A 14,595-nucleotide genomic window follows, 5' to 3' on the forward strand; every position below is an offset into this window, starting at 1 on the left:
CTTGGTTATATGGAAGTTTAGACTGAGGAGGGAAGATACTGCTTTTTTCTGTGTGTCTGTTTGCTCACTTTAAAGAAGGTTAACTGGCATCTGTGATACATTCATGAGGTGTCACACATGTGAAAACAAGCCAGCACAGGCACAGTAAATCCAAGGGGGATGTAAGATTGGTTATTGAATTCTTGTGAATGTGCTAAACAAGCAGGAAATATGTTGTTTGCAAGTGTGGAGAATGAGCCCGTGCATTCCTCACATGACAGGGTATTTCATTTTTCTGCTGAAAGCTAAAGTACTTTCCTTCTGGCACCCTCATTTTGTAATATGTATGTTTTTGAAATATTGCTGCATTGTTACAGAATGAAGCTTGCACTCCATTTTCTTTCTCTTCACACCCTCAGGAAACTGGGAAAATGAGGCAAAAGTAGCATCTTCCTGCCTTGTTTTCCTGTAGTAGAAAGGGAGTTAGGTATGAGAGGCCTGTCACATCACTCCCTAAGACTCCCTCCTACCTTCCAAATAGACTATAGCCTTACAACATGTTAAAGGTGGCTTCTAGTTCATAGAAAGGGAACTTCTTCAGGTTAAGTTCACAGATAAAGGCAGGCATTGTGCAACGGGCCAGCTTTCCCTGAGCATATCTGCCTGTTTTGATTGTCACAGGCTTTTAGATGACTTGGGGAGATGATGAACTTCGTAAATATTTTGTATCCAACAGATAGGCTGCTACTTCCGGGTGAAGCGGAACAGGCTATACCCACCTGTGTTCCTTATGCTCCTTCTGTGGACCTTCCTCTCACCTCTGAGGTGAAGCTGAAGCCTGCCTTGAGAAGAACTCAGAAGCAAGCTGAAGAGGTACTCCCGGCAAGTTCCATTGTGACAGGACCCAGGCTTTGCCCTTTAGAGGAACCTCCATACTTGCATGCTTTTATATTTTTCCTTGGTTTGTGATAATTTAGATTTCAAGTTGTGTATTTGCTCTTACTTCCATCTATCTCTGATTTTTACAGAGCAATGGTGTTTGTATATAGAAACATGTTTTACCACATAGTAGCTTGTATAGGGACCACTCAGTAGATAAAAGGACAGTTTCCTTCTCTCTCTGGTCTGACCTGAGTATTATTTCTGAGTATAATTCTAGTGTGAAATCCATACCTGAAAGGAGGTAGAAGTTTATAACGTGTATTTAAAATTTTGTAGAGAGTTTCTACAGTGAAAACAGGTAGGTCAGTTCATCAGTGATCGAAGGCTCTCACTTGAATCCATTGACCACTGTTTAGTAATTGTTCATATTTAGGCATATGGAAGGCTGGGAAATGTCATGTACCCAGCGTTTTCAAATGGGGCAAATGGAATCTCTACTATAGCTTATTCTCCCTAAAGTATTACTTGAGAGCCATTTTTGCTGTCATTTTTTTAGGTTTTACACACATATAACAAATAAACTGCAGGTGGGACTGGGAAGTAACCTCTTACCGTGTTTAATATAACGGGGTAAACAGGAGCTTGCTAAGGCCTCTTTATTAGTACTTTCTAATACAGTCTCTAGGGTCTCTCTTTGATTTACTTGATCTTTCAGGTGCTCTTGTAACTGCGTATTCTGTTATGGAATCAGCCATTCAATCAGAGGTAACAGACGCTTTTTGTCTTAAATGGTCTTTTTCCTTGCAGTACTTTTGTTTACTGTATTGAAAAGTACAGCCAAGGTGCTTGCAGGCTTGCATGGAACTCCCAAATTGGTTACTAGACAAATCAGTCAGGACAGCCACTTTCCAGTATGCTCTTTGAATTATAGATTATGTTCTCTGAGTTCTAAAAAGCTAAAATTACAGGGTTTCTCCAAGTAGGAATGTGTTTCATTTTAAGCCTTCTTTATATTCTTGGCTAGTTGTGCCCATATACATTACAGGGTCAGCCATTTGACATGGTTGACCAGTACCTCAAGAAATCTAATTACTTTTAAGTCAGTTATAGAATATATATATATATATATATATATATATATATATGGAGAGTAGTAGAAGTTATAAATTAGTTTCAGTTAGTGGTTAAAGAAGCTTATTCTAGAATCTATCTGATGGCCGGTGAGAGTATGATACCCAGGGCCTTGGACATAATAGGCAAGCATTCATTTTCCCCATTTTCTTTTTTTTTTTTTTCTTTTTTTCTTTTTCTTTTTCTTTTTTTATTATTTTTTTCTTTTTAGTTACATTTTGTTAACTCTGTGTCCCAGCTGTATCCCGCTCCCTCATTCCCTCCCCAACCCCACACTCCCTCCCTGGTCTCCTCCCTGCCCCTTTCCAAGTCCACTGATAGAGGAGGACCTCCTCACCTTTCATCTGACCCTGTTTTATCAGGTATCTTCAGGGCTGGCTGCAAAGTCCTCCTCTGTGGCCTAACAGACTGCTCCTCCCCAGGGGGGCGGGGTCAAACATTTTCCCCATTTTCAAAATTTATTTTTGAGACTCTCATGTAATGTATTTTTATTATATTCTTCCCAATTCCTGACTTCTTGTAGATTTATCCCCACCTCCCTAACCTCTCCCCCAGTTTCCCACACATTGTTTTGCTGAACTGCATCTCTGCTGTGTGACGTGTGTTGCGCTTGGAATTGTAATGTAGCTCAGGCTGGCATCTCTTGCCTCAGCCTCCCAGTCAGCAGGATGACAGGTTAATACCACTCAGACCAACTCATAGCTGCATTTTTTTTTTTAAAAAAGGACTGTAAGTGTCCTAACAGAAAATGTGAACATTTTAAAATGTTGGAATCAAATGAATGTGAACAGCTTTTGTGTTGTCAAACTGAAGAGCTATCTTGACTAGTTTGCTGCCCTTGGCTATCCAGGCTGACACTTCCCCCCCCCCCCCCTTTTTTTTTTAAACGTTCTTAATGCTCTCTTTTGTTTGAATTCTGAGCCACAGTCTGAGCCACTATTAAACTTCCAGGGGCTGCCTCTAAAAGTAGCAGGAACTGAACCCTGGACTCTCAGATTCAGGCTCAGGAGCCTTATCAATTGAGCTATCCAAGCCTCAAGCTTACACGGTTTATGTAAGCTTTATTACTTTCCCTTGGCTTTGTTTGCAATCAGGTCTCACTAGGTAGCATGGGTTGGCCTCGGGCGCTAAGATGACTAGTGTCCAGTTGGGAATTTTAGGTCTTACCATTATTAGTTTGAGAGTCGTTTCAGAACTGTGTGGATTCACAAGACTGAGCCAGCTCTGCCTTGGTTTACTACCACAAATCTTATTATTTTTTTATTTTTAATTATACTTTATTTACTCTGTATCCCCCCTCTAGTTCCCTCCCTCCTCCCCTCCCAATCCTTCCCTTCCTCCCTCTTCTCCACACATTCCCCTCCCCAAGTCCACTGGTAGGGGAGGGTTTCTTTTTCTTCCTTCTGATCCTATTCTGTTAGGTCTCATCAGGAGTGGCTGCATTGTCTTCCTCTGTGGCCTGGTAAGGCTGCTCCCCCCTCAGGGGGAGGTGATCAAAGAGCAGGCCAATCAGTTCATGTCCGAAGCATTCCCTATTCCCATAACCAGATAAATCATTAAAAGAATCTAAACATCTTCTTCAGCAAGCAGCTTGTGAGGTACTGTCAAGGAGCCTGTCTAGAGCTGGTAGCTGCTTTTTGCGACTTCAGCCTGAAAGCTGAAGTGTGTTCTGCTAAGAGGTCTGCTTCTGCATAGTTGCCCTTTCAGAGCCCATAGCTCTGTGGTATGGGTTGGGCCTGTTTTGATTCCCCTCTAATTTTATTACTGGGGATGTGTGTGCATCTTCCCTTAAAGAAAGGCAGTTTTCAGACCTCCCACTTCTTATTTGTCAATAAATTATTGCCTTGCTTCCTCTGTTCTGATGAATTGTTTTGGAGGTTTTGAACTGCTTTCTAGAGCCAACTGAATTTATAATATTGAGAGGGAAACTGTGGTTCCCTGAAGAGACAACCATGGAAAAGGTCGGTAGAGAAACTTGAGGTCCTATGTCTTCCATTTCACAATGAGATTTTAAACATTTCCCCACCAACCTAGTTTATTTACCACATCACCGTGTTCTAGCCTGTAGCTAAATGCTACCATTATTGATTTGAACATTAGTTTTGTGTTCCTTAATTTGCCCATGTGGTATTAAGAATAAAAATGGCTCCTTCTTTAGTAGTGTCTCTGTAAGAATCAGTCACATGAGAAATTTTAAGGAAACTCAAAGTTTCCTAATAGTACACAAATACTATTCCCTTAGTGGTCACAAAAAAATTTCAATTAGACTTGAAATTAGACACCTGAAATGCACACATTTCTCTCAGCTCCTTAGGCAAAAATAAGAAGTTAATAACTTAATTCACACTTGTTTTTTGTTTAGCAGCAGGGGATTTGGTGTTGTATAGCAGCGATTCTTCTCTGAAATAAACCAGAATTTCAATTTGTAGTCGAAACTTTGGAGCCATATAGCTTAAGATCCAGAAATAAACATAACTTGAAAGAAGAAAGTTTCCAGGTTGCTACAGCAGTCAACAGCTGGACCGTGGAATAGGCGTGCACCCTCCCTGTGTTTGAAGAGGTATCATTTGGAAGGGCACAGTGATGTTTTCTGAATGGCATGGCACACCTCAATTCACTTAGTATTGCATATCCCTGCCTTGTCACTCACTCCTGTGTGTCTCTATAAGCTTATTTTACTGTAACATGAAGTGTCAGAATGAGCTCAGAATCAAGCATAGACATGCAATAAATATTTACTGAATAGACAAACCAGTTCTTACTAACTGGGAGCGAGTCTGAGATGCAGTCACAAGGTCTGGATGATGAGGTGGTCATGGTCTGGATATGATCTGTTCCCCACAGGCTCAAGCCTTTGTATGTGTCGTCCCCAGCTGGTGGCGCTATCTTGGGGGACTTGGGGAACTTTTTAAGGTTGGGCTCTAGCGGGATGAAGTAAGTTATTGGAGGCTGTGTAGTCCAGCCTCACTGTCTGTCCTCTGTCTGCTTCCTGCTCTGTGTGGACAGAAACACACAGCTGCAACATGCCCCTACATGATGCCCCACAAGAGCTGGCTGGCCTTTCCTTTCTGTGCTTCCTTTCTCCCTCTGGAATGGGCTTGTTTACTCTGGCACTGCTGAAGTGTGCAGCGTCCCTGATTTCACAGAGGCTCGTGGTGTAGAAATGGTCTGGGTCTCGGAACAGACTCTGCACCTGCAATCTGAATAGTTGCCAAACTGCTAAAGACTAAGGGACCATAGCAGTTGGACTGGATTCGCTGTACATTATGAAACATGAGCCTTTGGGGCCAGGAAGGAAATGTCCTGGTGTGAATGTGAAAGGCCTGCATAGACCAAGTCTGAAGACTTGGTCATTATCAAGTGACACTGTTTGGGAAGGGTAAGAGGAAGTGTGGTAACTGGCGGTGGGCCTCAAGGTTTTATAGCTTGTCCTACATCCTGTCCTTGCTATACTTCCTAGTCCATGTACATGTAAGGAAGTGCTGCTTACATGCTCCCAGCACGAGTGGTGCCACCTGCTCCCATGCCTGCCCACCATGAGAGGCTGCACCCCCCTCAAAATCTGAGCCAAAATACAAGTCTCACCCTTTGTGGGGCTCTGCAGGATAAGGTTGAAGTCTGACTCTCCAGATAGCCATTTAATTGTGCTTGCTCTATGATGATGAACTCCCTTTTCTCAGTAGGGTTCTGAAAGTCTCCCCTGATCTCAGTTGACCCCACATATTATAAGGAGCATCACATGGCCCTCAGGGAAGATTACATACCAGACCCTTTCCTGATAAGGAAACTGGTTCAGCTAGCTAGGTATTCCTAGAAATATCTCACCCTTAGTCTTAGTCTTAGATCTTAGTCTTCAGCAGTGACCTTGAACTGTACTTGGAGATTTCCCCCTCACCCCTAGGAAAATTGAATACCGTGTTCTCCTTCTTGTGATAGGACCAAGCTACTACATGGAAAATTGAGACACTGTACCATTACAGTGTCCCTAGCTCCCAATCCCAGTGAATCAAACACATTCACCCTCAAGATCCTCCCCACTGCCCCAGGTTTATCTATCCCTGCTTTCAAACAAAGGTATTGCTGGGGTTGTGTGCTGTGATACCATCAGCCTTCTCTCATGGCCCCCTAAGATTCATCATTTCGTCATTTATCCCTTACTGGGCCTTGTCTCACCAGGCCTGCCCGCTGGCCCACCAGACCTGGGCCTTGCTAGGCCTGTGTCTCGGCTGCAAGCCACCAGGCATGGGCTTCCACCATGCCATACGCAGCACAGCAGCTTAACCAAGAGCTGTAACACTTTGGTAACACCATAATAAGCTTTGGAACACCCAAGTTTCCACTGCCATTGGTCACTCCATGGAAAATCTTTTCCACATCTAGCTTAGCAAATGGGCCTTCCTCTAAAGTGCTCTAGCTGCCCCTGAGAGAGACGGAACACTAATAACTGTCCAGAAGCAGAGTTCCAGGCCCCCGCCTGGATAGCTTCTGTCAGGCATTTCCTCGCAGCATCCAGAATGTAACACTAACGCAGTGCTCTTGTCTCTTTTCTCCTCTCTTGACTTCTTTCCCACAGTATGTCACACCATTCAAATCTCTACCCCCACCCTTGATAAAAAGGGGACAAGAGACGGAAAATAGTCTTCCCTTTCCCTTGGACCTTTCTTTGGCCATGATCGGTGTCTGTCTTTTTGCACTCACATTCATTAGTTGAATTCCTTTACCCTCTAGTTATAGAAACCAAGTTCTTAGAGCCTCTGCTTCCTCTCCTCTTATTCCTCTTTTCAGTGAACTGCTATCTTGACCTTGGTTGCCTGAAAGTGTTCAGGATGAAGGTACCAGTTATAGCTCAGGGGCCCAATCCAGTGTTTCCCTTTCTGTACTTACGGGGCATGGGGATCTGTGCCTGGACTCTGTGAGAGCCTTTGCCTTGCCTTACTGGCTCTCACACATCTTCTAGTGTGTGTATGTTTCTGTAATTGTACCTCGAACCTTCCTTTGCAGGACTTTGTCTACCCACTCCTGAGAAGTCAGTGTTCCCCAGAGATCCGTCCACATACCTTGTCACTCTTCCCTCCCTGAGTGCTTGAGTCAAATTTCATTTTAAATTATGTCCCTAAATGGGCATGTCTAGCTTCAGACCTTTTCCCCTCGAGCTTCAGGCCTTTACTCCTTGGATTCCCACAAGAAGACCAAGCTGCACAAGCATAACATATGTGCAGAGGGCCTCTGCCAGCCCCATGCAGGCTTCCTGGTTGTTGGTTCAGTCTCTGTGAGCCCCTGTGAGCCCTAGTGAGTTGATTCTGCAGGTTTTCTTGTGGTGTCCTTGACCTCTCTGGCTCCTAACATTCTTCCTCCCCCTCTTCCACATGATGGCCCAAGCTCTGCTTAATATTTAGCCGTGGCTCTGTGCCTCTGTTTCCATCAGTTGTTAGCTGAAGCCTCTCTGATGACTGTTGGGCTAGGAGCTAAACTATGAGTATAGCAAAAACTCTTTTTTTTTTTTTTTTTGATTGTTGTGTTTGGTTCTATCGTAGGTCTCTGGGCTATGTAGCCTCTGGGTCCTAGCCCTCCAGGCAGTGTCAGGGGTGGGAGGGAGATAGAAATGTGTTATCTACAAAAAGTAGGAAGAACATGGTATGTTATGGAGGAGCTTTTCATATCCAAGGACTTGTTTAATTTAAAGTGATAGGCCAGCCTCACTGGGAGGTGGGTGAAGGCCAATTGTCTGCATGTGGTGAGAGTGGGTGGTTCAGAGGCTCAGGGTGAGATCCTGAATCCTAGTGCAGGATATGAGGTAACTGCAGCGTGGTCACTTGCTTTTAGATAAGGGCATAAAGAGCTTAATTTCCCCCCTCCCCACACTGAGACCAAATACACCCATAGAGATAGAGTTTCCTCCATATCTCAGCCAGGATCAGTGAGAATCGGGTGTCTGCCTAGTTAGTTATGATGGACTATGCCCTGGTCTGTAGGGCTCAGTAATTCTTCACAGAGTGGGAGGTGGCTTGGACACTTGCATTCTGGACATCAAGTGTTACTGTGTGTACACATTTCTTCATTGGATAGTGTCCTCTGTTACTTTGTGGTGAAGAAAAATTTAATTACAGGAAATGATCATGGCACATCAGTCACTTTCCTGTGCACACCAATATGCTTCCTACATGCAGGTACCATTCTAAAAACAGTCATGACTGTTCACATGGCCCTGAGTACAATTTCAGTGGTGTCTGTGGGAAATGTACAGCTGATTCAGAAAAGGCCTCTTCTCCCAAAGAGCTAGGGATTGGTTGATTTTGCTTGTGTTTTTGAACAAATATGACTTTATTTAAAGCAGATTGTTCTGGGTTCAAATGTGGCTTCTCTTCTTTGGTAGCCTTGGGCAAGTTCTGGAGCCTTTCAATGCTTCATGATTGGGAGGCAGTAGTGGGTATCAGCAGGGCTGATGGAAGCTGCTATTGATACCCCATGGTTCCTGATACTAGGGCAGGCCAGTGATGGGGAATCTCAGTGACAGCTCTTACTTTTCCTCATCATGAACACAGAGGAGAGGACCAGGCCTCTGGAACTTGTTGGATCATAGCAGCTGACTCTACTGCCACAGGGCAGTGAGTGGCTGGGAGTCTGCTATTGGCATGGCACATCTCTGCATTTCTGATGCTCTTTTCACTGTGGTAGCAGCACAGAGTTTCTGAGCAGTGTGTTCTACTTTCACATATGCTGCAGAAGCTACTCGGGAGATCATCTTCCATGCAAGAATATTTAAAGCTGACACTAGCTAGCTTCAGGGCATTTCTCATTTTTGCATAAGCCAGTTTTCAATTATGTCTGCACCACCATACATGAGTTGTTGGAGGTGCTGGGTGATTTCACTATATCACATACCATTGGATTTGGGTGGTATTTTTCAGGGGGGTGAATTAATGAGATTTAAGGCATTCTTTTCTGTCTACTGGAACACATACTCTTTTGAAACAAACAAAGACAAGCAAAAATCCAAGCTGCTTTTTACCCATGCTGGGGACCAAACATAGTGTCATGCGTCTGCCAGGCAAGCACTCTAGCTGAGCTACACCCTCAGTGCTGGGAAATGTGCTTTGGGTAGCTCTGCCTTTAGACACTCTTTAAAACTCATGAATGTGTATAAACATGTATAAAACTATTACCTTTCTTTGCAGCTAGTCTGACTTACAGAAAGACAAAAAAAGGGGGGGGGAATTCTGGACCTTTAAATTTGATCATACATGTTTTAATACCTCCTGTTATTGGACAAAGGTTATGGGTATTATTTCAAGTGTAGTAAATGTAATATCCTTTTGATTTCATTTTTAATGATTACTTCATTAACAGGAATTTTTAGCAAATGGTGAAAAGGTTTGTCAAGATCTTAAGGTATAGTTCTTGTAGTTTACTAGAGCATCTAGCTTTTCCTTATGTCTTGATCTCTGACACTACAGTGTGGCAAAGAATGAAATGCATGTGTGCAAAGCAGACCTGATTCTTGCCTTCAGGGCAGAATTAGTTAATGATACTCATTCAGTTATAGCATGGTACAAATGGAGCATATTAAGAGACTTAAATTAGGTCATATTGAATAATTGAATTTATTTCTTTACTTAAAAACAGCTTAATCAGCTCAGAGTGCCAAAAGTCTAAAAAAAGTTTCATTAACTATTAATAGGCTGTTTATGTTTCAACCTAACTTCAATGATTGTGTGCTTCTTTCTTCCTTTTGTACCTTTTATAGATAGTTGGAGATGAAGTTCAGCCCTTCTTTCTCGATGAAGAATTTGATTATGACAATGTGACTCTCACTCCTAAGTTTACTGCTGGAGACATAGGAACCATCCAAGAGCTGTCCAAGCAAAAGAGAATGGATACCAGTGCAGACTTATGCGAACCCCCTGACTGAGTCAGCAGATGTCTTTGTGTTTAATTGTACTTTGTTCATACTCAGGAAGGATTAGAATAAAGCATGTGCCAACTGATTTCCTTTGTGGAAATTTGCATACCCACATTCATTTGTCACTGTTGTTTTTCACCAGGACACAGAGTAAACAAGACTGAAGAGATCACTTCTATTTCTGAATTGTCTTTGTTGTGTTGTGTTATATGACTGGTTGGGAAGAGGGGAGAGTGCTGTGGGGGTAGGAAATAAGGGCTGCTGAATCCTCGGGGCACTTGTGTGTTGTACTGAAGACTAGGAATATGAGCCCATCGTATTAGAGGCGAAGGACAGTCACACATTCCAAACAGTATTATAATTAATAGAATCACTTCTATATGTAGGTCTTCAGCCCCAAGCATCCAGAGATGATGCTATCAGTGTGACTGTGGAGAGCTTAATATTCACTGTAAAGGAAAACACTGAAGAACTGTCACACATGGAATTCTGGGATTAAAAAATTTACCATTGAGCTATGTGTGATCGTTACAAAGTACGGTGAATAGTCTCTGTCTCCAGAAGTTTAGGCTTGGAAAAGCAGAACTTGATGTAATATGCTATCATGGGCTCTGATAAACTTGAGAGAGCTCTGTAAAGGTACTTGCCGGGCAAACCTGATGACTTTAGTCCCTGGAACCATGTATATGTAGAAGGAGAGAAATGACTCCATAAAGCTGTCCTCTGACCTCCATGTGGGTGCAAGCGCATGCACACCCAGACTCACCCTTCTTCCACTAATGATAAATGAAAAATTTAAAAATGTATCTTGGAGTAATAATTATGCCAACTACTCATAAGGTCACTGGGCAATGAGTAGAGAGGGATGAAGGTGCTGAAGAAGGAAAGGTAAGATGGGTGATATGTACGAAACATTTATTATTGAACAAATCAGTAACAAATGCACTTGGTATTCGTTTCTCTTTAAGTAGACCTTCCATTTTAGCATAGTTGTGAGAAGTGTAGTTGCCATGCATTCCCTTTCTCTGGTCCCCCGTGGTTAACACCACACACCACAGAGTATGTTTGTTGCTGCTTGGGTTTGGGTCTTTGTTATTGCTGTCCTTTTTCTTCAACTGTGGTAAGAACAGTTTACATGAGAGCCACCATCTTCAAGTCTTGGGTACACAGTTCAATATTATAAAGCATCTACACAATATTGTGGCAGATCTCTAGGGTTTACCTACATGCTACTGAAGCCACACACGCTTCTCCATGGCTTCTGCTTCAGAGTGTGACTGTCAGAGATAAGCCATAGACATGGACATGACATCTCTGCCCTTTAGTGACTCACTTATTTCATATATATATAGTATTCTCTGGGTTCATTCACACGGTCACTGGCAGGACTTACTCTTTTTTAAAGGCTGAATAGTACATATGTACATATATACATTATGTACATATACCACTCTTTTTATTCATCAGCCAGAATGCTTAAGTTGTTTCTGTTCTTGTGAGACAAGCTGTGGTTTGTGTTTGTGTATGTATGAGGAGTTGTGTGTGCATATATTCATAAAAGTGTTTACGGTTTGTACATAAGAATTCTCTCAATTTCATCTTGCAGAAGGTTCAAATGATTTGCATATTTATTTTTATTGATTCAACAAATTCTCAGCATTTTTGACTCAGGCTTTATTTACACTAGGCAATGGGGAAGATCTAAGCAATTTAGACAAGGTCTTTTAGTGAGGGAGCGAGATAAATACACAAACAATCACAGCAGAGCTGCAGTGCCCAGTATGAGAACCACTGTCTGCATTCTAGCGTGTGGAGGACTTGAGATGCAGTCATTGGGACCAAGGAACTGAGTTTTGTTACTTGATGTCTATTCCACTGTAAAATGAAGAACACATTTAACTCAGCTATCAGATAGCATTCAAGTAGATTTAGAACAACTTTAGAATGTGAATCTCCTTTTTCAGATGTACGTTTTGTAAACTGAAATGTTGGATTCGTGATCATGTAGCTACTTATATGAATCAGAAATTATTTTTTATGACAACATAGTGTCTTAATTTAGAATATTCTCTGTATGTAAGATACATTGGGGTTTGATGAATTAATGTGAAAGATACATCATTTTGCATTATGGGCTTAAGCGACTTGGATTACCTGTCTAAATGAAATATATTATCAAGAGTTATTATATTCTTTTTGCCTATTACATGAGGATACCAGGAAACTTAAAATCCTACAAATCACGGGCATGCTTCTTTCAGTGATATGTAGCATATGTTACCTGTGTCATGAGCGTGTTGTACCAGGGGGTACTGGAGCAAAACAAGTTGAAGGCATAAATGCGTGGGAAGCAGTTTGTTTTATTTTATTTTGCTTCGGTCAATCCCTAGCAATAACTTCAGGTTTGTTTTGGTTTACAGTTCAGAGACGTGCAGCCTGTCGTGGTTTGGAAGGCATGACAGCAGGGGTGTCTTACTCCATCATGCCGGCCAGGAAGCAAAGAAGGGAAAGCCGGTGCTCAGCTGGCTTTCCCCTGTTTTTCTATTCAGTCTGGGACTCCAGCCATGGGGTGCTGCTGCTCACACTTAGGATTTGCACTACATATTTCTTAGTCCAATCAAGCTGGCAATTGAAATTAACCACCATGGGAAGCTAGGGAATCCTCACAGAGGAGACAACATTTGAGTTTAGTTATGAATCAGTAGGAGGTATTTTTTTTTAAATATTTTTGAGTCTATGTGAGTTTCTCATCTCCCTGTTCTCTCATATCTGCCCTTTGCCCTTGCAACTCCCCCCAAAATAAAACATAAAAGCAAGCTAACAACAAACAAACAAACAAAAAAAGCAAGGCAAAGAAAACATCTCCTCATGAAGTTGTAGTATGTCACAGTGTGTCCCAGAGTATATCCCTCTGTCCATACATCTTCACTTGCAAATGTTGATTTCAGAGTCATTGGTCTGGTTCGAGATCTGTAACTTCTGTGACACTATCAATATTGTATTTTCACTGAGATTTCTCCTCGTATCCTGTTGCTTGTGTCATGGAGATCCTGCAGCAGGAATAGCAGGACTGGCCCTTTCACACGCCCCAACCATTCACAGATATAGATTTGGGGTGAGCCAATTCAGAGCCCTGAATCTGTGCCTGGGTGGTAGCTGAGCTGGTCAGCACATTGGCGCTCCCTTATCTGCACCACCAGGGCAAGCTCTCCATCACTGCTCTGGCTAGGCCACCCAATGCTGCCATTGGCAGGAGGCAGGGTCTGCTCTCCTGTTCTCATGCCATTGGGGCCACCTCACCCACACCCATGCCTCCAGAGCCAGCTTCTCTGTGCTTTCCAGTCAAAATTCAGGGCCCACTCTCCCAAATGCTGCAGCCTGTGAGGAGCTGGGCCAGCTCCACTATACTGCCCAGGTGAGGTGTAGGGCTCTTTCTCCTGAGCTCTACAGCCAGTGAGGGGGCAGGGCTAGCTCTCCCACTCTGCCTCTCAGGACCCCAGGGTGAGGTCTCCTAGCTACTGCAGGTGGTGAGGGAGTGAGGTGAGGGGAAGGGCATCTTTCCGACATTCATGCCACCTCATGCCGGATGAGTATCAGGGACAGCTCTCCAGTGTTCTTGAACTTGGGGCTATCTTACCTGTGTCTCCACTAGTGGCGGCTCTACGCTGCTGCCTCTGGTGAGGTGCATGGCGTGCTCTCCCTAGTGCTGTAGCTGGTGAGGGGCAAGGGGGTCAAGGCATCACCCCCCCACACACACACACATCATGCCACCACGTGGCAGATGTGTGGCAGGGCTAGCTTCCTCAAGCTCTTGCCTTCAGAGCTGGCTCACCTCTGGCCCCTGCCGACAGGGCCAGCTCTGCTGTGGTGTTCAGGTGAGGTGCAGAGCCTTCTCTTCCAAGTGGTGAAGCTGGTGAAGAACGGGGCTAGCTCTCCTGAGTTCATGACCCTGAGGGCAGCTTTCCCAACTTCCAGAGGTGGTGAGGGGCTGGGAGAGGGCATCACCTCCGTGCCTATGCCGTCCCATGGCAGACAAGTGGTAGGGCCAGCTCTCCCACACTCATGCTCTTGGGGTTGGCTCACCCACACTTGCCACCAAGCACCAGCTCCACTGTGCTGCTTAGGTGAGGCACAGGGCCTGCTCTCCCAAGTACTTCTGCTGGTGAGAGATGGGGCCAGCTCTCCTGCTGCATCCAGTGAGGGGCAGAATTAGTTATGCATAGCCCCTGGGCAGCCACATGGGTCCCCAGCAGCTGCCCCAAACAGGGACATCCCTATGTTCTCTAATGGTAATATGACACCAGCTCCTGCTGTTGCATAGCCAGGGACTCAGACATGACTCACAGTGACACTTTGGTCTGGGACCTCACCATGGACCCAGGTGGTGGGGCCAGTTACTCACAGCAGGCTATTCCTCTCCACCCTAGAGTCTCCAGTTCAATATCTCTTCATGATGCTCCAGCTGCTCCACTCCTCTAGCACATACTCACACATTGTGGTGGCTCCCTCTGCAGGCTGGCCACGAAGCTGGCAGGCCTCCAGGTGACATCTTCCATCTATGCTCTGTACTGTAGCAGCAAGCTGGTGTTTGTGGCCCACCTGTGCCATGCACTGGAGGGCTGGTCTGTGGTGGCATAGAGGTCTGCAGGTCTCTGTTTTCCTCCTGTTGTGCTGCACTGTATGGATTTGATTTGATTTGATTT

The 14,595-nt window shown here is 44.0% G+C and overlaps 1 protein-coding gene across 2 annotated transcripts in view; it reads left to right on the forward strand.

Annotated features, from left to right (window-relative positions):
* Iftap (intraflagellar transport associated protein) overlaps window positions 1-9,992 on the forward strand; it is a 67,299-nt gene extending 57,307 nt beyond the window's left edge. For both annotated transcript variants that reach the window (XM_055604288.1, XM_055604280.1), the window contains 2 exons: window positions 716-852; window positions 9,737-9,992. In XM_055604288.1, the coding sequence (XP_055460263.1) occupies window positions 716-852; window positions 9,737-9,901 (302 nt within the window). In that variant the 3' untranslated portion in view covers window positions 9,902-9,992. The remainder of the gene's footprint in view (window positions 1-715; window positions 853-9,736) is intronic.
* The last annotated feature ends 4,603 nt before the right edge of the window (window positions 9,993-14,595 follow it).

The sequence above is a fragment of the Psammomys obesus genome, unplaced genomic scaffold, assembly GCF_907164565.1.
Source record: "Psammomys obesus unplaced genomic scaffold, mPsaObe1.curated_primary_1811, whole genome shotgun sequence".
NCBI classification, from domain to species: domain Eukaryota; kingdom Metazoa; phylum Chordata; class Mammalia; order Rodentia; family Muridae; genus Psammomys; species Psammomys obesus.